Source organism: Schistocerca serialis, chromosome 3 (assembly GCF_023864345.2).
Source record: "Schistocerca serialis cubense isolate TAMUIC-IGC-003099 chromosome 3, iqSchSeri2.2, whole genome shotgun sequence".
NCBI classification, from domain to species: Eukaryota; Metazoa; Arthropoda; class Insecta; order Orthoptera; family Acrididae; genus Schistocerca; species Schistocerca serialis.
The window spans coordinates 988,512,231-988,539,351 of record NC_064640.1 but is presented as its reverse complement, the minus strand read 5'-3'; the positions used below and the strand labels follow the sequence as shown (position 1 = coordinate 988,539,351).

The 27,121-nt window shown below is 47.2% G+C and overlaps 1 protein-coding gene across 8 annotated transcripts in view; it reads right to left on the bottom strand.

Annotated features, from left to right (window-relative positions):
- Positions 1-27,121, bottom strand: part of LOC126471438 (phosphatidylinositol-binding clathrin assembly protein LAP-like) — a 182,015-nt gene that overhangs the window by 64,826 nt on the left and 90,068 nt on the right. For all 8 annotated transcript variants that reach the window (XM_050099601.1, XM_050099602.1, XM_050099603.1 and 5 more), the window contains exons 2-3: positions 13,150-13,292; positions 12,106-12,181 (exon numbers count right to left, since the gene is read on the bottom strand). In XM_050099601.1, the coding sequence (XP_049955558.1) occupies positions 12,106-12,181; positions 13,150-13,292 (219 nt within the window). The remainder of the gene's footprint in view (positions 1-12,105; positions 12,182-13,149; positions 13,293-27,121) is intronic.

The window sequence follows — 27,121 nt, the reverse complement described above, 5'->3', positions numbered from 1 at the left end:
GGTGTAAATAAAGGTGTGCCCGTCAAGTCGAGCACGAAGTTCGACAAACCGTGAGCAATACACTGCAGCCGGAGTACCCTCCTTCGGGAGTGAGCTGAGGTCGAGATGAATATGAACCGGAGCCTGGAGCCAAGGTGGTGTCGGGCTCTCACCCTCTCTGAAGGTGGTAGGGAGGGCAAAATCCAATAGTCGAAGCAGGCGACGGAAGCGGACTGCGGGAGGCAGCAGGGCAGAGACATACAACCCGTACTGACGGTCGAGAGAATCGGCGAAGAAGGACTCTTAAGAGGGGTGGTCGGGCATACACAACAGCCGGCAGGCATACCGACACAGCAGTACGTCGCGCCGGTAGGTCAATGGTAACTCGGCAGCTTCAGCATAAAGCCTCTCGACAGGACTAGTGTAGAAGGCTCCGGTCGCAAGACGTATCCCTCGATGGTGGATGGAGTTGAGCCGGCGTAAGAGGGATGGCCGAGCGGACGAAGCTCACATAATCCAGCTTCGATCGAACTATGGACCGATACAAGCGAAGCAGGACAGTGCGATCCGCTCCCCAAGATGAACCGCTAAGAACTCTGAGGACATTAAGGGAACGTGTACAACGGGCCGCCAAATAAGAGACATGTGGAGACCAACACAGTTTCCTGTCCAACGTGAGCCCTAGAAACTTAGTTGTGTCCACGAATGGGAGAACAACGGGACCGAGATGTAAGGATGGCGGAAGGAACGCTTTATATCGCCAAAAGTTGATACAAACTGTCTTCTCTTCAGAGAACCGGAAGCCATTTGCCACGCTCCAAGAGTAGAGGCTGTCTAGACAACGCTGAAGGCAGCGCTCCAGGAGGCATGTTCTCTGGGCACTGCAGTAGATCGCGAAGTCATCGACAAAGAGAGAGCCTGAGACATTAGGTGGAATGCAATCCATAATTGGATTGATTGCGATGGCAAAAAGGGCTACACTCAAGACGGAGCCCTGAGGCACTCCGTTCTCCTGGAGGAAGACGTCGGACAATACAGAACCCACACATACCCTAAACTTTCGATCCGTTAAAAAGGAATCAATAAAAAGGGGCAGGCGACCGCGTAGGCCCCACCTGTGCATAGTGCGGAGGATACCTCCTCTCCAACAGGTATCATAAGCCTTCTCCAAGTCGAAGAACACGGCTACCGTTTGGCGCCTTCGCAAAAAGTTGTTCATGATGAATGTCGACAAGGTCACAAGGTGGTCAACAGCGGAGCGGCGGCACCGAAAGCCGCATTGGACATTAGTAAGTAGTCATCGAGATTCAAGAATCCCGACTAACCGAGCATTAACCATGCGCTCCATCACCTTACAGACACAGCTTGTAAGAGAAATGGGGCGGTAACTAGAAGGAAGGTGTTTATCCTTCCCGGGTTTGGGTATAGGAACAACAACGGCGTCACGCCAACGCATGGGGACTTGACCTTCGGTCCAGACGCGATTGTAGGTACGAAGAAGGAAGCTTTTGCCCGCCGGAGAAAGGTGTGCCAGCATCTGAACGTGAATGGCATCTGGCCCCGGAGCAGAGGACCGGGACAGTGCAAGCGCACGTTCGAGTTCCCGCATAGTAAAGAGGGCATTATAAGTTTCCAGATTCAACGACTGGAAGGAAGGTCGCCGAGCCTCTTCTGCCTCTTTCCTGGGAAGGAAGGCAGGATGGTAATGGGCGGAGCTTGAAACCTCCGCGAAAAAGCGGCCAAAGGCGTTGGAGACAGCCACAGGATCAACAAGGACCTCATTACCCGAGGTCAGGCCAGGTACTGAGGAGTGGGCCTTAATGCCCGACAGCCGGCGCAGGCTACCCCAAACGACGGAAGAGGGAGTAAAACTGTTAAAGGAGCTGGTGAAAGAGGCCCAACAAGCTTTTTTGCTGTCTTTGATGACTCTACGGCATTGCGCTCTGAGTCGTTTGTATTCAATACAATTCGCCAACGTAGGATGGTGGCGAAAGGTGCGTAAAGCACGTCGTCGAGCACGGATAGCGTCCCTACAAGCCTCGTTCCACCAGGGGACGGAAACGCGACGTGAAGAAGAAGTAGTAGTACGAGGAATGGAACGTTCGGCAGCATTGATGATAACAGCCGTGAGGTATTCGACCTGACTGTCACAACTGGGAAAATCGTGGTCCGGAAAGGTCGCCAGGGAGGAGTAAAGTCCCCAGTCAGCTTTCAGTATGTTCCAGCTCGAAGGACGTGGGGATGGGGTGTGGTGCAGGAGACGAACGACACAGGGGAAGTGGTCGCTCGAATAGGTGTCAGAAAGGACATACCACTCGAACCGACGGGCAAGAGTGGTAGAAATGATCGAGAGATCCAAGTGGGAGTAGGTATGAGTAGAGTCCGAGACGAAAGTCGGGGCGCCGGTATTGAGGCAGACAAGATTGAGATGGTTGAAGACATCCGCCAAGAGTGAGCCTCTTGGACAGGATGCAGGAGAGCCCCAAAGGGGATGATGGGCATTGAAGTCGCCAAACAATAAGAACGGCGGGGGAAGCTGAACAATCAGGTGCATCATGTCAGCCCGACTAACAGCAGATGACGGTGGAGTGTAGATGGTACAAACTGAAAAAGTAAAAGCAGAAAGAGTAATGCGGACAGCTATTGCGTGGAGTGGGGTGGTCAATGGGATGGGATGGTAATAAACATCGTCCCGAACGAGCAACATGACCCCACCATGAGCTGGGATACCGTCCACAGGGGTGAGGTCATACCGCTCCGAGGTATAGTGGGTAAAGGCAATACGGTCAGTTGGGCACAACTTGGTTTCCTGGAGACCAAGGACGAGCGGACAGCGCAGGCGGAGGAGCAGTTGTAATTCCTCCCGATTAGATCGAATACCTCTTATGTTCCAATGAAACAACGCCATCGCTAGTCAAAAGGTTGGGGGAACGAGACAGGGGAAGAGATGGTCACCTCGACGGCAGCGGAGGGCCAGGTTGCGAGGGAACAATGCTACAACCGACGGTAGGCGGATCCGGTTCCATTGACTCGTCGCCAGCCGCGGCCGCTGTCCCTGGTTGTGTAGGAGGGGCCGCATCATTTGCCGACGAAAGGCCGGCGGAGCGCCTGGCAGCAGAGCGTCCCGGCGAAACTGAGGACGGCCGGGAGCAGCGACTCACGGATGGAGCGTCAGACGAAACGCGCCGGGGTGGAGAGGGGGATAGAGACTTCTTCTTGGAGGCCTTCTTGGAAGGCCGAGGAGGCACAGGGATGGTGGGCTGGACCCGAAGAAGGTCCTCACGCGCGGGGTCCGTTTTGGAACGCCGGACCTCGGAAGCTGGGGTGCGGAACGTTTCCCCGATGGCCGCCTGAGAAGAGGATCGCTTCTCAGGTGGCGTGGGGGGAGGGGGGGGGAGGAGGAGGAGGAGGAGGAGGAGGAGGAGGAGGAGTGGCCCCTGGGGCAGAGGGGGTGGGGGCCACGGGGGAGGAGGATTTGGGAGGCGGAGGCAGAGCCCCCTGATGGGCGGAGGAGGCGGAGGGGGGACAGGATAGGGGTGAGGATACCGCGGAAGGAGTGGACACAACTGAGGCGAACGAAGTGGTCAATGACACGGGATGGAGGCGGTCGTACTTCTTCCGGGCCTCAGAATAAGAGAGCCGATCCAAGTTTTGATTTCTTTTATCTTCTTCTTCTTCTCCTTCTGATATGCGGGGCAGTCTGAGGATCTTATTCAAGTGGACGCCAGGACAATTAACGCACCGAGGTGGTGGGGTGCATGTATGTTCCTCACGAAGAGGACGTCCACAATCGCCACAAAGGGGCTCATCCTCACACCGTGACGACATGTGCCCAAAGCGCAAACACCTAAAACAGCGCCTAGGAGGCGGGACGTAAGGTCGCACGTCACACCGGTAGCACATCACACCGGTAGCACATCACCTTTACCTTCTCCGGGAGAACATCCCCCTCAAAGGCGAGGATAAAGGCCCCGGTGTCGATGCGACGGTCTTTGGGGCCGCGCTGGACTCGCCGGACGAAATGCACGCCTCGGCGCTCCAGGTTGGCCCTGAGCTCCTCATCAGATTGTAGTAGGAGGTCACGATGAAATATAACCCCCTGCGTCCTATTTAGTGCCAGATGTGGGACAATGGATACTGGGATGTCCCCTAGGCGGTCGCACGCCTGGAGCGCCACCGACTGTGTGGCGGAGGTGGTCTTGAGAAGAATGGACCCTGAACGCATCTTGCTGAGAGCCTCGATTTCCCCAAAGACGTCCTCCATGTGCTGAACAAAGACCATGGGCTTGGAGGTGGCGAACGTCCCCCCATCCGTTCGAGAACAGACCAAATAGCGGGGGAAGTACTTCACCCCAAGCCAGCGGGCCTGTCCCTCCTCCCATGGAGTGGCCAAGGGGGAAAGGGCAGGAGAACCAGAACTGGAGACAGTACCTTTCCTTTTGAAAGACTCGGCCGCAGAGCGACCTGATACATGTTGACGTTTCATCTGCGAAACGTCCGCCCCGATACCACCCACTCCGACCAGGGGCTCTCCCCACGGGCGCCACCCAGCCGCATCAAGGGCCACCTGGCAGAATGACCATTGCCGGGAGTCCTGATGCCCCAAGGAGACGGGCATCTACTCCTTGGCCGACGTGGGGAGGGTGCAGCTCAGGTATCGGCAGTACGATCCCTGTGTTGTCAGGGGGCTACAACCTAGAGGGTACATGACGACCCCACCACAACGGGCTGGCTACCGTGCTGGATTTCTGGTGCCATGGAAAGTCCATCATGATCGCTGGTGCACATGGAGATGCACTATGGGCGTAACTGGGACAACCCATAACGCATTTAGGCCCAATTGGAGGAATAGTGGGTATGGTTACAACGCCAGTGCAATGCTGAGTGCCAAGGTCTTAGTCCACTTAGGACCAGTGGTACACCATGTAAGGTGTCCTTCCCCAAAAGGCTCGTACTTCTGTAGAATTTTGAAAAATGGAGGTCAAACCCCAAGGGGGACCATCACATAGAAGGCCGAAACGGTTGAAACTCCTTTTAGTCGCCTCTTACGACAGGCAGGAATACCTAGGGCCTATTCTTACCCCAGACCCGCAGGGGGTGAAGGGGAGACTTAACTGAATATCTTGTTCTAACAGAAATAGTTCTAATATGAGCAGTAGAAAATATGAAGCAAAAAGGACTATTTCTGAACATTATAAGGAAAAATTAGATACCTACACTGAAGTCACAAACATAAATGTTTGAATAACCTGTGTGGTAATTGCAATTATGTTCAGACACTGGTGAAAGCACTCAATACAAAACCAAGGAACTACACTTAAGTCTTGCTATGATATGCTTTACAATGAAGATTAGCATATACAAAATGGCACTAGCTTAGCCAGTGCCTAAGGCTGGTTGGTTGGTTGGTTGGTTGGTTTAAAAGAGGGGGGAGAAGGGACCAAACTACAAGGTCATCGGTCCCTTGTTCCTAATAAAACAATGCCACAAGTGTGAGAATAAAACAGACAAGACATAACACGAGGGGGACAGAAGGAAAGAAAAGAAGGGAAAGAAAGAAAGAAGGGAAAGGAGAAAGAAAAGAAGAAGGGAAAGGAGAAAGAAAAGAAGAAGGGAAAGGAGAAAGAAAAGAAGAAGGGAAAGGAGAAAGGAAAGAAGAAGGGAAAGGAGAAAGGAAAGAAGAAGGGAAAGGAGAAAGGAAAGAAGAAGGGAAAGGAGAAAGGAAAGAAGAAGGGAAAGGAGAAAGGAAAGAAGAAGGGAAAGGAGAAAGGAAAGAAGAAGGGAAAGGAGAAGGGAAAGGAGAAGGGAAAGGAGAAGGGAAAGGAGAAGGGAAAGGAGAAGGGAAAGGAGAAGGGAAAGGAGAAGGGAAAGGAGAAGGGAAAGGAGAAGGGAAAGGAGAAGGGAAAGGAGAAGGGAAAGGAGAAGGGAAAGGAGAAGGGAAAGGAGAAGGGAAAGGAGAAGGGAAAGGAGAAGGGAAAGGAGAAGGGAAAGGAGAAGGGAAAGGAGAAGGGAAAGGAGAAGGGAAAGAAGAAGGGAAAGAAGAAGGGAAAGAAGAAGGGAAAGAAGAAGGGAAAGAAGAAGGGAAAGAAGAAGGGAAAGAAGAAGGGAAAGAAGAAGGGAAAGAAGGGAAAGAAGAAGGGAAAGAAGAAGGGAAAGAAGGGAAAGAAGAAGGGAAAGAAGGGAAAGAAGAAAGGAAAGAAGGGAAAGAAGAAAGGAAAGAAGGGAAAGAAGAAAGGAAAGAAGGGAAAGAAGAAAGGAAAGAAGGGAAAGAAGAAAGGAAAGAAGGGAAAGAAGAAAGGAAAGAAGGGAAAGAAGAAAGGAAAGAAGGGAAAGAAGAAAGGAAAGAAGGGAAAGAAGAAAGGAAAGAAGGGAAAGAAGAAAGGAAAGAAGGGAAAGAAGAAAGGAAAGAAGGGAAAGAAGAAAGGAAAGAAGGGAAAGAAGGGAAAGAAGGGAAAGAAGGGAAAGAAGGGAAAGAAGGGAGAAGGAACGAAAGATGACAACACAGAGAGATACAAGAAACAGAAGAGTATAAAAAAGCGAGCAGATTACAGCAGCTGGCTGACCACAAAAATAGAAAGGAAAAGCCAGTCACGCTGTAACATATGAAAACCTCCACCCAAAAAGCACTAGAATGCAGGACAGAGAGGGACGTAAGAGATGCACTAAAAGTCAGATCAAATGATAAAACCCACCCTCACAGATGAAACTTGAAACCAAATCAGCCGATGAGGCATTGCCTGCTAAAATCAATGATAACAAGTCTGACAACTGAAGATGAAGTCCCAGGGCAGACAAAGAAGGACAGAGCAGAAGAATATGGACCACTGTCAACCGGGCACTGCATCAACACTGAGGTGGGTCTTCACGGCGCAGGAGGTAACCGTCAGTTGCTCAGGCATGGGCAATGCGGAGCCGGCAGGGAACCACGGAGTCCCTCCAAGAGGCCCTCATCGAGGACTTCCCTTAATGGTTCACAGTTTGTTGTGTGTACTGAGATTTTTGCCATTCTCTCTGCCAAAGCTGATAAACCTTGTGTTGTAATAATGAACGCAGGTCAGTTGCATGAGATGCCTATATCCGGAAGTGGTTTCCGTGTAGCCTGTTTGGCCAGCCTGTCAGCAATTTCATTTCCTGGGATTCCAATGTGACCAGGGGTCCAGACGACCACCACTGAATGACTGGACGGTTCCAGGACAGAGGGACTCCTGGATGGACACTACCAAAGGATGACAAGGGTAGCACTGGTCGATAGTTTTCAGTCTGCTGAAAGAGTCAGTACGTAAAAGAAAAGACTCCCAAGGGCACGAACAGAGATACGGAAGTGCAAGAGAAATGGCCACCAGCTCTGCAGTGAATACACCGCAGCCATCAGGTAAGGAATGCTGTTCAACATGGCCACCATGAACGTAGGCAAAGCAAACGCGACCATGAGCCATCGCTGTAAACCACTTCAGAGCCCCAGAATACGTCAAGAATAATGAGGAAGTGGCAGTGGAGAGCTGCAGGGTTAATGGAGTGGGGTTGTTTGGGGAAGGAGACCAGACAGCTAGGTCATCGGTCTCATCGGATTAGGGAAGGAAGTCGGCCGTGCCCTTTCAGAGGAACCATCCCGACATTTGCCTGGAGTGATTTAGGGAAATCACGGAAAACCTAAATCAGGATGGCTGGACGCAGGATTGAACCGTCGTCCTCCCGAATGAGAGTCCAGTGTCTAAGGGTTAATGGAGTCCATGGGGCCACGTGAAGTGTCCACACGAAGCTGGGCCAAGCGTACACCATGGAGGCATATGTGAATGGACTGCAAGTAGAGGTGGTAAAGGAAAGGACTCCAGTCCGGAGATAAGGGACTGCACGTGAACTGCAATCTTTAGCCTCGACCTGGGCCACCGATGCAGAAGATGGACTGCCGCAGACTGGAAAATGAGAATAATTCGGATGCTCAGGAGAACTATGAATGTGTGCTGCATAACTGGTAAGCAGTTGTGCATGTCTGGTTGGTCACCAGACTGTTCCAGAAAGCTGTCACTAGTCAAACCCCACAGTGGTGCACAGGGTCTAGTAAATGCAATGCTGAGGGCACTGCCAAACAATAAACCACATTCCCATTGTCAATTCGGGATTGGAAAAGGGCTCTGTAGAGTCTCAGCAGCGTACAGCAATCTGCAGCCCAATTGGCGTTGCTCAGGCAATGGAGAGCATTGAGGTGCTGCCAGCACTTCCGCTCAAGCTGACGAAGGTGAGTGAGTCAAGTAAATCGAATGTCTAAAACCAGTCCCAATAATCAATGTCTCCACAACAGTGAAGGTAAAGTTCTGGGTCCAGATGAACGGTACGAGGCCGCAGCTGTAAACTGGAAGCTGTGGGCTAGAGCCCATGATTGCACCTAGTGGATGGCTCCCTCTCGGCAACGCTCAGTGACACCAGTACTGGAGCAACAGTACGAAATGCAGAAGTCTTCTGCATACAGAGAAGATGAGACATAAGGCAGACAGCTGCTGCTGCTAGACCATTAATGGCCACTAAAAATAGAGGAACACGTAATACAGAGCCCTGAGGGACTCCAGTCACCTGGATATGGATGAAACTATGGGATGCACCAACTTGGACACGAAAGTACAAAGTGACAGGAAATTTTGGACAAAGATTGGGAGCAGGCTCTGGATACCCCACTCATACAATGTGGCAAGTATATGATGTCGCCAGGTCTTGTCTTATCTTATGCTTTATGTAAGTAAAAAAAGATGGCAACCAGGTGTTGTCATCTGGAGAAGGCTGTTTGGATGGCAGACTCTAGGGACATAAGATTATCAGTGGTAGAACGAATCTGGCAGAAGCCGCCCTGACATGGAGCCAGTAGGCCACATGACTCCAGGACCCAAACCAACCACCGACATACCATACGTTCCAGCAGCTTACAAAGAACGTTGGCGAGACTGATGGACCAATAGCTATCCACATCAAGTGGGATTTAACCGGGTTTGAGCACCGGAATGACTGTGCTCTCTCACCATTGCAATGGAAAGACGCCAGGGCACCAGATCCAGTTGAAGATGACAAGGAGATGTCACTTGTGGTAAGATGAGAGATGTCTAATCATCTGACTGTGGTTCCAATCTGGCCCAGGAGCTGTGTCGGGGCAATGTGCAAGGGCACTGAGCAGCTCCCACTCTCTGTAAATGTGGCATTATAGGATTCACTGTGGTGTGTATTGAATGAGAGGACATTCTCTTCCAGCTGCCATTTGAGAGTGAAAGGCTGGGGGGTAATTCTCCAATGCAGGGGCTCGGCAATCACGTTTGCGTCTGTAGATAACACGCCATTTTTTGTAACACTGGGGACACCTGTTGGGGTGTGGTACCCGGAAAGACGTTTCATCTCTGCCCAGACTTGGGAAGGTGGCATATGGCACCCAATCATCTAGACTTACTTCTCCCACCACTCCTACTTCCATCGTTTGATAAGTTGGCGAACGGGGGCATGGAGCCATTCGAAGGCTATGAGGTGCTCCAGGGAAGGGTGCCGCTTATGCCAGTGTAGAGCTCGCAGATGTTCTTTAATTGCCTCAGTGACTTTCAGCGACCATCAAGCGACTGTCATTCACTGGATGCACCCTAAAGTACGAGGGATTGCGCTTTCTGCCGCAGAAACTATCGTTGCTAACTGCTCAATGACCATATCAATGTTACCATGTGGGGGAGATTCAATGGTGACAGCAGAGGTGAAAGTTTCCCCATTCCACCTTATTTGAAGTCCATATGGGCAGGCGTCCATGGGCCTGATGCCAGGGCAATGATAGGAAAATGGGGAAGTGGTCACTACCCTACAGGCTCCTCACTGGATAGATGAGAGAAGGCAAGGACTGCAAACCGATATCAATGGCCAAACATGTGCCATACTGAAATGTTTGGCAGCCGCAGTATTTAAGAGGCAGACATCTCTGCCTCTGCCAGTAAGAAATGTGCCACCCCCAGTGCCAGTCGGTCCACAGTCTTTTACTCCATGATTTTCCTTTCTTTCTGGAGAATCCTGCAGTCAGGCGAGCAAGGCGAATGGTGCTTTGTGCAGTTGATACAGATGAGGTGGGGCACATTGAGTATTGGGGTGTGATGAGCATCCACAATCTCTACATGTGACACTGGAAGTACAGCAGAAAGACATATGATCGAACTTCCAACATTTGAAGCACCACATTGGGGGAGGGATATAGGGTTTCACGTCACAGTGGTAGATCATCGCCTTGACCTTCTCCGGTAATTTATCACCCTTGAAGGCCAAGATGAAGGCACCATTGGCAACCTGATTATCCCTCAGACCTCTGTGGACACGCCGGATGAAATCTACACCTCACCACTCTAAAGTGGGACACAGCTCATCAGACTGCAGAAGAAGTTCCCTGTGAAATATGATACCCTGGACCACATTTAAGCTCTTATGGGGGCGTGATAGTTACAGGAAAATCCCCAGCTTGTCACAAGCGTGTAACGTCCATGACTAGGCAAAGGATGCCGTTTTGATGAAGACTGACCCAGATCTAATTTTGGACACTCCCTCCACCTACCCAAACGTTTCCTCTAAATGCACAACAAAATACCGAGGCTTTATCATGGAAGATTCCCCATCAGCTCTCAAATATACAAAGTACTGGGGCGAATAAGATCTGCTGCCATCCTTCGTCTGATGTTCCTCAGGGTGTGGCCCGGGAGGGGAACGATTTGGGGTTGTACTTCTGTATGTTGAATTTAGCTCATGAATGCTTGAAGACTGCTGGTGGTTCACCACCAGCAAGAGGTGACTGACTACACTTCACTTCATCACCTGTCAGCCACCCTGATGCCACCCACTCCAAACCAGGAGTCCTCCCCATGGACGCCAGCCAGCTGCAACAGCAAAGGCCACCTGGCAGGATGGCCATTGCCAGGAGTTCCGATGCCTCACGGGGAAGGGCATCTACCCCTTGGCATACGTGGGGAGTTAATTGCGCTGACATCAGCAGAGTGATCCCTGTGTGGTCAGGGGGCTACAACCAACAGGGTACATGGAAGACCCACCACAACGGACTGGTTACTGTGCTAGGTATGAGGTGCAAAGAAGTCCATGGTCATCGTCAATGCAGATAACGACACTGTATAGTGCACGGTGGAAAATGCACCCAGGAAGGTTTCCTTGCCCAAGAGAGACAAATGCGATGATGAGAAAGTGGGCTAAAGGTCTCAATGCACAATGGACATGATGCACAATGGACATGATGCACAATGGACATGATGCACAATGGACATGATGCACAATGTAAGGCGGCCTTCCCGAATTTGCTCGCTCTTTAGGAAAATTTTGAAAAATGGAGGTCAAACCCTATAGGGGACCATCACAAAGGCCAATACATGAGGCTCCTGTTAGTCGCCTTTTACGACAGGCAGGCAATACCTCAAGCCTATTCTAAACCCCGGACCCACAGGGCGGGGAGGGGGTTGCTTAAGGGTGACTGGTGCTATCTACATAAGATTAACATTATGACAAAACAAATCCTTAACAAGAAGAGAATCACTTTTATTGTTGTCAGAATCATTTGAAAATACTGCTGCCTTGAACTTCTCTGCAGGTCTAATGACGTTCCTGTCACTAACTCCTGCTCTGTACCATAAATATATTCATTCACACTTCATCTTCATCCTCATAAAAAAGGGCACACTATCGCGAGATCCAGCCACAACAGATCATGTGCAAAATGTGAATACACTTGGGAACTGTCCACAATGTGTTAAGAATGTGAATAATTTCAGAGCGAAAGATGTCTGCTATATTTGTACAGTCGGCTTTTAACTTAAACATACTCAGTTTTTAATTTACTCTTAATGAATTTTGTTGCTCTATAGTAAACAGTATTTTGCACATTAATAAGCATCAAATCAGATTTGAGTATGTCAGCTTGCTGTCACTTAAGTGTACTGGTTTTTTTACTTACCAACCCGTGCCCCTGGTAAGCAAGAAAGAAAAACAAAACACTATCATCTGTCGCACCTCAAACCAACTAAATGAATTACACTACTATTTAACATCAAATGCACGTATCATTCAATAAAAAATATTTAATTTTTATTTTATAATAGAGATCAAGCAATGGAGACATACCTTGGACCCCTGATTTATCTAAGAAATTGCTTAACTGGAAGGTACTGTTGCTTGAAGCCAAATACTGTGTGAAACGCTGAAAAGTACAGGACAGATAGTAAATGCAAATGTAATGATCTTAGTATTTAAGTTCTAATTTACAACATTTTACTGAATGCAACAGCAGCAATCTAGTTTGCAAAAACTACTTTCAACCTGCTTTCTGCCCATTTGGAGAAAAAATCTTACTAGTTCCACTGAACACCTCAAAAATTCTGCAACCTTCTGCAGGTACTTTTATACCGAAGCACTTTATAGAAATTTACATCAGAATTTCTTTCTGCACTGGAACTATGTGCTGGAATAGTGCCATTAGTACTGCTGGAATTATCATTTTATATACCAGAGTAAAATGTTAGGAAGTACAGTTCTTGTCAGTTTTGCTCAGTTAAGGCCAGTTAACATTTCTTGTTAGATATCTTTCACTAGCTTAACATAACTAGGAGGGTATCTTAAATTGATATTGTAATGTCCAATAGTTTCATCTCACTGAAACAGCAAAATAGCTTGGCAAAAAACTAACAATCCTATATGTTTTACAGTCTTTCAACAAATGCATTAATCTTCCACTGAAATACAGATGTAGCTAAGTTTTACTGCTGTATCCCACTAACAGCGGATCACATCCTTCAGACTTTTCTTCACCTATTTATTACCCTTTCGTACTTTGTCCTCCATATGCTAAAAAGATTAATGGAAATATAGTGACAAATTTAGTAATGCCTTAGAAGTGATGCACAAAATTTGATTTTAAAAACCAATCCCAAATTTCATATTACTGACCGATTCATTACAATTCTGTGACCAGAATATTCATACAACTCCGTCTATTGGTCAGTACTCTTAATTTGTAGGCCTTAACTTATTTTCAGATCTAGGGCTATTTACTGAAGTAGTGTACACACTGAAGTTATCTTCCAATTGCCATTTCTGTCTATAATCATCTGCGAAAACTTATAATAACTAAGAAGTTAATAAGCTGCACCACTGCATTTAGGAACTTACCTCATTACCATAGCACATCATATGATGTACTGTAATCAGAGCCTTGAACACAACAACCCAATTTGTATTCTGTGATCGTTCTATCAGCAGATTAGCTAGCTGTGGTATTGAGACATTTGGTTCATTTGTACAGTGTATCAGATCTAAAAAAGAAAAACAAGATTTAGAAAATGATGCAAATTATTATTAACTAATCATGTTCATGTGAAGACTGATTCTACATACAAAATCTTCAGAAATTTGAGTTAACACATACAATTTTGGAAATGATCATTTAGATAACGTAACTGAAGTCCATTTTTTAGCAGTCAGTAGCATTTGTTAAAACATTCTATTTAACATGTTAATGTTAACATGTATGTAGTAGAAAAATGAAATGAAGTCACTGTAGAAAGGGCAGTTACTGTGAGTATTGTGTATGTTTTATATTGGAAACAGTTGACACAGCTGTCTGATGTGGTGTAAAATTGTTCCACAGTGAGACAAGAGCATCACAGTACCGTAGGGGAAACTAGCGAGACGTATCTGCATCTCATTTCTTAATACACCATTAATGATTACATAAAGTAGGTCCTTAAATGACAGTAAAAGTAGAGCAACGAATCACGAAAGGCAGGGATGGAGACTCTGAACATTAAGGAAACCAATTTATTTCCATTGACATTCATGAAACTCAAATGTAAAACAATATAAAGTAACCGATTTACAACAACCAAAACAATGACTGGAGCATTCTAGAGTTAACAAAATAGGTTATAGAAATTAATGTATTCATTTCTATGTTCCATAATTACTAAATAGTGACAGGACAGAAGACTGGGAGTTTAAAAAGCAAAAGTTGACTTGGTAACAATGACAAGATTTGAAATATCACTCTCAAAGGAATCTCATCAAAACTGGTATAACATGATATACAGAAACTACTGAAAAGTTTAGTCTTGAAGCCAGATAGGAGTCTAAAATCTCCATATCTCCATCTCTCCAACCCAAGGCAGTGCCACAATTTATTGAAGGAAAGACACTTATCATACCAAAGCTGCTATCAAAATTATGTTAACACCTACAGTAAATAAGTCAGGTATAGTGTCAGCCTGTAAGGACAAATTCTCCATTGTGCATATAATATTGTTGCGCAGTAACATGCTGAATAATGAAGCTATGAGATATGTGTCATGGCAAAAAAAAAAAAAAAAAAAAAAAAAAAAAAAAAAAAAAAAAAAAAAAAAACCACACAGTCTACACGGATTACCTAAATACCAATAATTCACTCGGGCCCATCACTCCTGGATTTGAATATTTTACTTATTCCATGCATTTACTTTTGAGTATTTACCTTTATAAAAATTCAGTATTGTTTGTAACTTGAAATAAACAAAATTTCAGGTTTGTCCTCTGAACTAAGTGTTCTTGGACTCCACATTATATAGGCATACAAATCTAACAAATTTAAAAAGAGGAGAACTGCTACAATATAGAAGTAGGTTTTCTGAAACAAAGATGTTGACCATGTGCAAAAATGCTATTAATCAGTTATAGAATTTTTAGGTGCTAGAACTAAGGATTAACATGGTCAACATTAACTGGTAGTAAATGAAGATTTGAGTTTTTGACACAGTTAATTTTACTGCTTATGCTGACTAATCTATTAAAATACCCCATTAAGTGACAATTTTAAGAACAATAAGTGGACCTAGAATATGTTTATAAAGTATCTTATACTTTTATAGACGTTGTTTATTGAGAGAAGTTCTTTGTGCATCAACATCGTCATTGAGGACACGTTGCAAAATTGTCAGACTGTACAGAACTGATATCTGAAGACGAAAATGGGAGTGTGATTGTTTAAACAATGGTGAAAAAACCATGAACATAGGGACATTAGTAAAAAAAAATCAAAACAATTCCAAGTGATTTTGTCTGGCCCTCTTAAAAAATTATATTTGAGTGTATATTACGAATCTACACACCTTCACATTTGTCACCAGTACAAGTGATTTCTTACAGCGACTAATGAACTAATTCCCCACTAGAACAGGAAGAAAATTGTGGTGCAACATTTCATTTTTCAACAGCTGATCGAACTCTGCTCCGATTGAAAATTGGGTAAACTAAGGTAGTCCCATAAATGATATCTACATCCTTACAGGTTGGCATCTCAGAATCTTTAACTTCTGAAAAAAATAGTATAAAGAAAGATATCTAATACTCTTCATAGTGAACTGCAATAATACCTCATTCCCCCCCCCCCCCCCCCCCCCGAGTGATTTATTAACTTATTTTAAATAACGGGAAATTTCCAGATAAAATGTCTCAGTTCATAACATACTAATCTCTAACCACTTTCTTTAGTCTGAACTACACGTTTTCCTCCACGAATTGTCAGTTGACAATATCATAGTCCATGTACACACCCCTAAGATCATGTTTCTTTCACGTGTTCTTATCTCTGTTGCTTGGTGTTAAAATGTAAACAGCCTGAACTTATCAAAAAGCTGTCTGCTTCATGCAATTCCCTGAATAGATCTGTTTGTAAATTATGAGCTGGCGAGTGGTGGTAGGGAAAGCCCAAAAATCATCTTGTTAATGCCATATATTTACAAAGTTTTATTTATTTCATTTCTTCATCGTATGCCTTTCAATTCTGCCTGAAACATTATGGTTATTTGATGTGTATTACATTGCACTTATTCCCAAGATTCAGATTCAAATGGCTTTTTTTTTTGTTTCGGTTTAAGGGCTCTCAACTGCTGAGGTCATTAGCGCCCAGTCACTGTTGTTAGAGCACATGGAATCTGTTAAAACTCAAGGGGATGGGGGGACACCAGAAGGACCTGACAAAGATGCACATAAAATAAGTAAAAAGGTTAAATGTCTTTGGACAATCCAGTTAAAGTTATAAAACGCAGAAAAAGAGCAGCTGCTCGAGCGTCATCAGCTAAAACATCCGGTAAAGTAGATGGCAGGGACAGGACAACACGAAATTGACTAAAACAGGGACACGACAATAAAACATGGCGCACTGTTAATTCCTGACCACAAGGGCACTGCGGGGCTGGGTCACCGGAGAGCAGGTAGCGGTGGCTAAACCGGCAATGCCCAATCCGCAACCTGGTCAGAAGGACCTCCTCACGCCGAGATGGTCGGGAGGATGTTGTCCAAGCAGTTGGGAGCGGTTTTACTGCCCGGAGCTTGTTTCCTTGGAGGGATGACCAAGCATCCCACCACAAGGACAAGCCTCTTACATACATCCCCACGAACGTCAGATGACGGGACACAGTGGGAGGCTGGCCGAGGCAGGAGGACTGCAGCCTTGGCTGCAGCATCCGCAGCCTCATTCCCAGGCACTCCTACATGTCCGGGAACCCATAGAAAGCTGACAGAACCACCATTATCAGCGAAAGAATGGAGGGACTGCTGTATCCGTTGAATCAACAGATGGACCGGATAGGGAGCTACAAGGCTCTGAAGAGCACTGCTCTGACTGACTCAGAGTACGTACGATGAATGGCGGTGGCGGCGGGCATACTGAACGGCCTGATGGAGAGCAAAAAGCTCGGCCGTAAAGCTGGAACATTGGTCGAGGAGCCGGTATTTAAAGGTGGCGGCCCCGACGACAAAGGCACAGCCGACACCATCGTCAGTTTTGGAGCCATCGGTGTAAATAAAGGTGTGACCGGCAAGGCGAGCACGAAGTTCGACAAACCGTGAGCAATACACTGCAGCCGGAGTACCCTCCTTCAGGAGTGAGCTGAGGTCGAGATAAATATGAACCGGAGCCTGGAGCCAAGGTGGTGTCGGGCTCTCACCCTCTCTGAAGGTGGTAGGGAGGGCAAAATCCAATAGTCGAAGCAGGCGACGGAAGCGGACTGCGGGAGGCAGCAGGGCAGACACATACAACCCGTACTGACGGTCGAGAGAATCGGCGAAGAAGGACTCTTAAGAGGGGTGGTCGGGCATAGACAACAGCCGGCAGGCATACCGACACAGCAGTACGTCGCGCCGGTAGGTCAATGGTAACTCGGCAGCTTCAGCATAAAGCCTCTCGACAGGACTAGTGTAGAAGGCTCCGGTCGCAAGACGTATCCCACGATGGTGGATGGAGTTGAGCCGGCGTAAGAGGGATGGCCGAGCGGACGAGTAGACGAAGCTCACATAATCCAGCTTCGACCGGACTATGGACCGATACAAGCGAAGCAGGACAGTGCGATCCGCTCCCCAAGATGAACCGCTAAGAACTCTGAGGACATTAAGGGAACGTGTACAACGGGCCGCCAAATAAGAGACATGTGGAGACCAACACAGTTTCCTGTCCAACGTGAGCCCTAGAAACTTAGTTGTGTCCACGAATGGGAGAACAACGGGACCGAGATGTAAGGATGGCGGAAGGAACGCTTTATATCGCCAAAAGTTGATACAAACTGTCTTCTCTTCAGAGAACCGGAAGCCATTTGCCACGCTCCAAGAGTAGAGGCTGTCTAGACAACGCTGAAGGCAGCGCTCCAGGAGGCATGTTCTCTGGGCACTGCAGTAGATCGCGAAGTCATCGACAAAGAGAGAGCCTGAGACATTAGGTGGAATGCAATCCATAATTGGATTGATTGCGATGGCAAAAAGGGCTACACTCAAGACGGAGCCCTGAGGCACTCCGTTCTCCTGGAGGAAGACGTCGGACAATACAGAACCCACACATACCCTAAACTTTCGATCCGTTAAAAAAGGAATCAATAAAAAGGGGCAGGCGACCGCGTAGGCCCCACCTGTGCATAGTGCGGAGGATACCTCCTCTCCAACAGGTATCATAAGCCTTCTCCAAGTCGAAGAACACGGCTACCGTTTGGCGCCTTCGCAAAAAGTTGTTCATGATGAATGTCGACAAGGTCACAAGGTGGTCAACAGCGGAGCGGCGGCACCGAAAGCCGCATTGGACATTAGTAAGTAGTCATCGAGATTCAAGAATCCCGACTAACCGAGCATTAACCATGCGCTCCATCACCTTACAGACACAGCTTGTAAGAGAAATGGGGCAGTAACTAGAAGGAAGGTGTTTATCCTTCCCGGGTTTGGGTATAGGAACAACAACAGCGTCACGCCAACGCATGGGGACTTGACCTTCGGTCCAGACGCGATTGTAGGTACGAAGAAGGAAGCTTTTGCCCGCCGGAGAAAGGTGTGCCAGCATCTGAACGTGAATGGCATCTGGCCCCGGAGCAGAGGACCGGGACAGTGCAAGCGCACGTTCGAGTTCCCGCATAGTAAAGAGGGCATTATAAGTTTCCAGATTCAACGACTGGAAGGAAGGTCGCCGAGCCTCTTCTGCCTCTTTCCTGGGAAGGAAGATAGGATGGTAATGGGCGGAGCTTGAAACCTCCGCGAAAAAGCGGCCAAAGGCGTTGGAGACAGCCACAGGATCAACAAGGACCTCATTACCTGAGGTCAGGCCAGGTACTGAGGATTCAATTCGCCAACGTAGGATGGCGGCAAAAGGTGCGTAAAGCACGTCGTCGAGCACGGATAGCGTCCCTACAAGCCTCGTTCCACCAGGGGACGGAAACGCGACGTGAAGAAGAAGTAGTAGTACGAGGAATGGAACGTTCGGCAGCATTGATGATAACAGCCGTGAGGTATTCGACCTGACTGTCACAACTGGGAAAATCGTGGTCCGGAAAGGTCGCCAGGGAGGAGTAAAGTCCCCAGTCAGCTTTCAGTATGTTCCAGCTCGAAGGACGTGGGGATGGGGTGTGGTGCAGGAGACGAACGACACAGGGGAAGTGGTCGCTCGAATAGGTGTCAGAAAGGACATACCACTCGAACCGACGGGCAAGAGTGGTAGAAATGATCGAGAGATCCAAGTGGGAGTAGGTATGAGTAGAGTCCGAGACGAAAGTCGGGGCGCCGGTATTGAGGCAGACAAGATTGAGATGGTTGAAGACATCCGCCAAGAGTGAGCCTCTTGGACAGGATGCAGGAGAGCCCCAAAGGGGATGATGGGCATTGAAGTCGCCAAACAATAAGAACGGCGGGGGAAGCTGAACAATCAGGTGCATCATGTCAGCCCGACTAACAGCAGATGACGGTGGAGTGTAGATGGTACAAACTGAAAAAGTAAAAGCAGAAAGAGTAATGCGGACAGCTATTGCGTGGAGTGGGGTGGTCAATGGGATGGGATGGTAATAAACATCGTCCCGAACGAGCAACATGACCCCACCATGAGCTGGGATACCGTCCACAGGGGTGAGGTCATACCGCTCCGAGGTATAGTGGGTAAAGGCAATACGGTCAGTTGGGCACAACTTGGTTTCCTGGAGACCAAGGACGAGCGGACAGCGCAGGCGGAGGAGCAGTTGTAATTCCTCCCGATTAGATCGAATACCTCTTATGTTCCAATGAAACAACGCCATCGCTAGTCAAAAGGTTGGGGAACGAGACAGGGGAAGAGCTGGTCACCTCGACGGCAGCGGAGGGCCAGATTGCGAGGGAACAATGCTACAACCGACGGTAGGCGGATCCGGTTCCATTGACTCGTTGCCAGCCGCGGCCGCTGTCCCTGGTTGTGTAGGAGGGGCCGCATCATTTGCCGACGAAAGGCCGGCGGAGCGCCTGGCAGCAGAGCGTCCCGGCGAAACTGAGGACGGCCGGGAGCAGCGACTCACGGATGGAGCGTCAGACGAAACACGCCGGGGTGGAGAGGGGGATACAGACTTCTTCTTGGAGGCCTTCTTGGAAGGCCGAGGAGGCACAGGGATGGTGGGCTGGACCCGAAGAAGGTCCTCACGCGCGGGGTCCGTTTTGGAACGCCGGACCTCGGAAGCTGGGGTCCGGAACGTTTCCCCGATGGCCGCCTGAGAAGAGGATCGCTTCTCAGGTGGCGTGGGGAGGAGGAGGAGGAGGAGGAGGAGGAGGAGGAGGAGGAGGAGGAGGAGGAGGAGGAGGAGGGGTGGCCCCTGGGGCAGAGGGGGTGGGGGCCACGGGGGAGATGATTTGGAAGGGAGGGATTTGGGAGGCGGAGGCAGAGCCCCCTGATGGGCGGAGGAGGCGGAGGGGGGACAGGATAGGGGTGAGGATACCGCGGAAGGAGTGGACACAACTGAGGCGAACGAAGTGGTCAATGACACAGGATGGAGGCGGTCGTACTTCTTCCGGGCCTCAGAATAAGAGAGCCGATCCAAGTTTTGATTTCTTTTATCTTCTTCTCCTCCTGATATGCGGGGCAGTCTGAGGATCGAGGCGAGTGGACGCCAGGACAATTAACGCACCGAGGTGGTGGGGTGCATGTATGTTCCTCACGAAGAGGATGTCCACAATCGCCACAAAGGGGCTCAGCCTCACACCGTGACGACATGTGCCCAAAGCGCAAACACCTAAAACAGCGCATAGGAGGCGGGACGTAAGGTCGCACGTCACACCGGTAGCACATCACCTTTACCTTCTCCGGGAGAACGTCCCCCTCGAAGGCGAGGATAAAGGCCCCGGTGTCGATGCGACGGTCTTTGGGGCCGCGCTGGACTCGCCGGACGAAATGCACGCCTCGGCGCTCCAGGTTGGCCCTGAGCTCATCAGATTGCAGCAGGAGGTCACGATGAAATATAACCCCCTGCGTCCTATTTAGTGCCAGATGTGGGACAATGGATACTGGGATGTCCCCTATGCGGTCGCACGCCTGGAGCGCCGCCGACTGTGTGGCGAAGGTAGTCTTGAGAAGAACGGACCCTGAACGCATCTTGCTGAGAGCCTCGATTTCCCCGAAGACGTCCTCAATGTGCTGAACAAAGAACATGGGCTTGGAGGTGGCGAACGTCCCCCCATCCGTTCGATAACAGACCAAATACCGGGGGAAGTACTTTGCCCCAAGCCGGCGGGCCTGTCCCTCCTCCCATGGAGTGGCCAAGGGGGAAAGGGCAGGAGAACCCGAACTAGAAACGGTACCTTTTCTTTTGAAAGACTCGGCCGCAGAGCGACCTGATACATGTTGACGTTTCATCTGCGAAACGTCCGCCCTGATACCACCCACTCCGACCAGGGGCTCTCCCCACGGGCGCCACCCAGCCGCAGCAAGGGCCACCTGGCAGGATGACCATTGCCGGGAGTCCTGATGCCCCAAGGAGACGGGCATCTACTCCTTGGCCGACGTGGGGAGGGTGCAGCTCAGGTATCGGCAGTACGATCCCTGTGTTGTCAGGGGGCTACAACCTAGAGGGTTCATGACGACCCCACCGCAACGGGCTGGCTACCGTGCTGGATTTCTGGTGCCATGGGAAGTCCATCATGATCACTGGTGCAGATGGAGATGCACTATGGGCGGAACTGGGACAACCCATCAGGCGTTTAGGCCCAATTTGAGGAATAGTGGGTATGGTTACAACGCCAGTGCAATGCTGAGTGCCAAAGTCTTAGTGCACTTAGGACCAGTGGTACACCATGTAAGGTGTCCTTCCCCAAAAGGCTCGTACTTCTGTAGAATTTTGAAAAATGGAGGTCAAACCCCAAGGGGGACCATCACATGGAAGCCCAAAACGGTTGAAACTCCTTTTAGTTGCCTCTTACGACAGGCAGGAATACCTCGGGCCTATTCTTACCCCGGACCCGCAGGGGGTTCAAATGGCTCTGAGCACTATGGGCCTTTACACCCATGATTCAGATTACTGTGTTTTACTGTAATTTATCAGCAAGGGTCACTTCCCATGCTCTTGTACATGGGCATTCTGCAGATAAGGTCGTAAGTGTATTGCACAACTTGCATTTTCATTGACTGCTTGCTTTTATTGTATTGTAGCCAGCATTATGAGAGATACAGAAGCTGTCACAATGCAGAAATAATGTCCAGTACCAAATTCGATCAATTAAATTTACAGTGTCTGATCATATTAAAACCTTTCAAGTTACAATGTTGTGTTCACAAAACTTAACGAGACATCCTTCAGGTAGATAGTGGAGATAATTTTGAACTGCAGGATAGAACATAGAATGTGACCACTCAGGGATTACACCTTAGGACTGTTTCAACTGGCCAACTGCTCCCTACAGGGCAGTGAGAGGCTGAACGATCTACAACTGTGGAGCAACTGATCAGCATGTTGCTAATCCTCCAGCTCTTTCTGTTAGTAAATTATTGAAGCAGCTACTCATTTGGCCTCACAAAACAAAGGATCCTGGTCCCAATTTTTCTACCTCAATAAATCTGAGGAGGTACTGGGAATTTATCCACAGCCTTCCACACTGACATTTCAGCTATGGAGGTCATCAGGATATTCACAATGGATGGAATAGGAACCTAACTATATCTGCCACTGTCTCAACCTTGCCAACATTAATGTAATGTATTTTGATCATTTGCATCCAATAGTTCACCTACAGCAACCAACTGGCAACTTATCTTCAACAGTACAAAATACCATACTCATGAATTGTGTGAAATGATTTGAGGAATACTCAACAGACAAGAGGGCAGATCAAACAGTGTGCAAAAAGGAGTAGGTATCTTAATCTCTGTTATGTCTAATGTGTCAAACACAGACTCTGAAATTATCCATAATTACTGCCAATCACTTTAAGAGAACTGAGGTACCAAAACAAGGGCTGACTTCACACTGAAGCCCGAAACATATGCCCAAGGTACAATCACCTGCTAGGCTCTTCATGTTTAACAAATTCCTGTTAAGAAAAAGCTCCAAAGAGCATATTTCTCAGCATCATCAGTGTGATTACCATTTCTAATTGTTAAAGAGGGACAGAAACATAACCATGTAACAATCTGAAGAGGTAGCAACAAATGTGTTATGGGTAGCTTCCTTCTGTAGAAGGTAGTTTATGTCCCAAAGGTTGCTCTGACATTTACTCCCCACAATGCATTACAAAAACCTACCCATAAGGTGTCTCCCCAATTGAACTTTTCCATAACAAATTTATGAAATATTTTCAGTTCATTATGTAAGTAGTTTGCTTTCAAATGCAGATAGGAGATGTAAACTGTGAATTTGCTACTTAAGGTATTTAAATGGATTTCACACCAACACTAAGAATGTACATGAAGCAGATTTAATCATGGAAAGGTAAATTCTTAATGTCAGATCTATTTTGCTATTATTCATTTTTTATACAATTAGACCACTGAATGGTGACAACACAAAGCCTCAACTGAAGTTGAGGTGCACATGCAAGACTACAAAATTATTTTTGAAATTCTAATCTGTGAATATTGTGTGTTAAGATTTATAGCAAATTTTTGGACTGTTGATGCTTATAATGTGTACATCCTGTACTATAGTCTCATTTCTCACTGTCAAACTAGAACCTAGTTAACCTTGTCAATCCATTAATAGACACTGTGTTTCAATACAAAATGTTCTATGTACCAAAGACCATAGCAACATCTATTTGTTCTGGCTGCAAGATACATGACAAAATGATGAGAACAGGAATATTACAGTCCCACCATTTTGCTGAACATGTTGAAAACAACTGACTAAAATAATCCTTAATTACAATTTGAGGCATTCAACACCTGTATATGATACCTGCCCAAAATATGACTGACCCACCTACCTACTGAACCCATGGGGCTGCATGTCTGACATGCATTGGTACCTAGATATCACAACATACTACAATAATTTCCCTGAATCAGAAATCCTACACTCATTAGTTAAGATAAACCCAAACATTTTATCAAAGTTCCATTCCAGGTGTTACTTTGTCCTCATTTATGCACGAGTGTGAGACAGAGTGTGGTGGTGGGAGGAGGAAGAGGTGTTACTATGGATGCCTATCACGTAATTGATTATGGACCAATGGCAGCACACCGAGTTGTTAACTCTCACAGTTGCCAGTAGTCGTCGTCGTCGTAGTCGTAGTAGTAGTAGTCAGCTGATCACAGGTGACTACTGCAAGGCAGATATTTAATGTTTCTTATCTCCCCGTGTCAGATGATTATTTGGATAGTGTCACAGTTTGGTTCAATTCTGTGGACAACCCTCCTTCCAACAAAATGTCAATGCAGGCAACACCTAAATTTGAAATAACAATGAGACAGGCTGAACTGTGGACTAATTTGCATTGTGGCACTTATACTGCAGTATTGAGAAATAGTGCAGTAAAATTTAGACTGAGTGGCAGGCTTCAGTTCACTGGCAACATGTCGAAAAATTTACCTACTTAGTAAACGTGTATGTGAAAAAAAAAGTTTGACTGACAGTGTTTCAGATCCAACTGACTAAGATCTATATGATTACTCTGCAATTCACATGTAAGTGCTTGGCAGAGGGTTCATCGAACCACAATCATACTGTCTCTCTACCATTCCACTCCCTAACAGCGCGCGGGAAAAAACGAACACCTAAACCTTTCTGTTCGAGCTCCGATTTCTCTTTTTTTTATTTTGATGGTCATTCCTACCTAAGTAGGTTGGGCTCAACAAAATATTTTCGCATTCGGAAGAGAAAGTTGGTAACCGAAATTTCGTAAATAGATCTCGCCGCGACGAAAAAGTTCTTTGTTTTAATGACTTCCATTCCAACTCGCGTATCATATCTGCAACACTCTTTCCCCCATTGCGTGATAATACAAAACGAGCTGCCCTTTTTTGCACCCTTTCGATGTCCTCCGTCAATCCCACCTGGTAAGGATCCCACACCGCGCAGCAATATTCTAACAAAGGACGAACGAGTGTAGCGTAAGCTGTCTCTTTAGTGGACTTGTTGCATCTTCTAAGTGTCCTGCCAATGAAACGCAACCTTCGGCTCGCCTTCCCCACAATATTATCTATGTGGTCTTTCCAACTGAAGTTGTTCGTAATTTTAACACCCAGGTACTTAGTTGAATTGACAGCCTTGAGAATTGTACTATTCATCGAGTAATAGAATTCCAACGGATTTCTTTTGGAACTCATGTGGAGCACCTCACACTTTTCGTTATTTTGCGTCAACTGCCACCTGCCACACCATACAGCAATCTTTTCTAAATCGCTTTGCAACTGATACGGGTCTTCGGATGACCTTACTAGACGGTAAATTACAGCATCATCTGCTAACAACCTAAGAGAACTGCTCAGATTGTCACCCTGGTCATTTATATAGATCGAGAACAGCAGAGGTCTCAGGGCGCTTCCCTGGGGAACGCCTGATATCACTTCAGTTTTACTCGATGATTTGCCGTCTATTACTACGAACTGCGACCTGTGACCTTCCTGACAGGAAATCACGAATCCAGTCGCACAACTGAGACGATACCCCAGAGGCCCGCAGCTTGATTAGAAGTCGCTTGTGAGGAACGGTGTCAAAAGCTTTCCGGAAATCCAGAAATACGGAATCAACTTGAAATCCCTGTCGATAGCGGCCATTACTTCGTGCGAATAAAGAGCTAGCTGCGTTGCACAAGAACGATGTTTTCTGAAGCCATGCTGATTACGTATCAATAGATCGTTCCCTTCGAGGTGATTCATAATGTTTGAATACAGTATATGCTCCAAAACCCTACTGCAAACCGACGTCAATGATATAGGTCTGTAGTTCGATGGATTACTCCTACTACCCTTCTTAAACACTGGTGCGACCTGTGCAATTTTCCAATCTGTAGGTACAGATCTATCGGTGAGCGAGATGATGTATATGATTGCTAAGTAGGGAGCTATTGTATCAGCGTAATCTGAAAGGAACCTAATCGGTATACAATCTGGACCTGAAGACTTGCCCGTATCAAGCGATTTGAGTTGCTTCGCAACCCCTAAGGTATCTACTTCTAAGAAACTCATGCTAGCAGCTGTTCGTGTTTCGAATTCTGGAATATTCCATTCGTCTTCCCTGGTGAAGGAATTTCGGAAAACTGCGTTCAATAACTCCGCTTTAGCGGCACAGTCGTCGGTAACAGTACCATCGGCACTGCGCAGCGAAGGTATTGACTGGGTCTAGCCGCTTGTGTACTTTACATACGACCAGAATTTCTTCGGATTTTCTACCAAATTTCGAGACTGTTTCGTTGTGGATCCTATTAAAGGCATCTCGCATAGAAGTCCGTGCCAAATTTCGCGCGTCTGTAAATTTTAGCCAGTCTTCGGGATTTCGCGTTCTTCTGAACTTCGCATGCTTTTTCCGTTGCCTCTGCAACAGCGTTCGGACCTGTTTTGTGTACCATGGGGGATCAGTTCCATCTCTTACCAATTTATGAGGTATGAATCTCTTAATTGCTGTTGCTACTATATCTTTGAATTTGAGCCACATCTCGTCCACACTTTCATAGTCAGTTCGGAAGGAATGGAGATTGTCTCTTAGGAATAAAATTATTTTGCGTTTGTTTCTGGTGGGTTTGGAAGAAACGGTATTTAGCCTAGCTACAACGACCTTGTTATCACTAATCCCTGTATCAGTCATGATGCTCTATGTTAGCTCTGGATTGTTTGTGGCTAAGAGGTCAAGTGTGTTTTCGCAACCATTTACAATTCGTGTGGGTTCGTGGACTAACTGCTCGAAATAATTTTCGGAGAAAGCATTTAGGACAATCTCAGAAGATGTTTCTGCCTACCACCGGTTTTGAACAAGTATTTTTGCCAACATATCGAGGGAAGGTTAAAGTCCTCACCAACTATAACCGTATGAGTGGGGTATTTATTTGTTACGAGACTCAAATTTTCTCTGAACTGTTCAGCAACTATATCATCGGAGTCTGGGGGTCGGTACAAGGAGCCAATTATTAACTTACTTGGGCTGTTAAGTACAGTATAACCTCCAACAATACCAATTCGCACGGAGTATCTATTTCGATTTCACTAGAAGATAAACCACTACTGACAGATACAAACACTCCACCACCAATTCTGCCTAATCTATCTTTTCTTAACACCGTCTGAGACTTCGTAAAAATTTCTGCAGAACTTATTTCATGCTTTAGCCAGCTTTCTGTACCTATAACGATTTCAGCTTCTGTGCTTTTTATTACCGCTTGAAGCTCAGGGACTTTCCCAGCACAACTACAACAATTTACAACT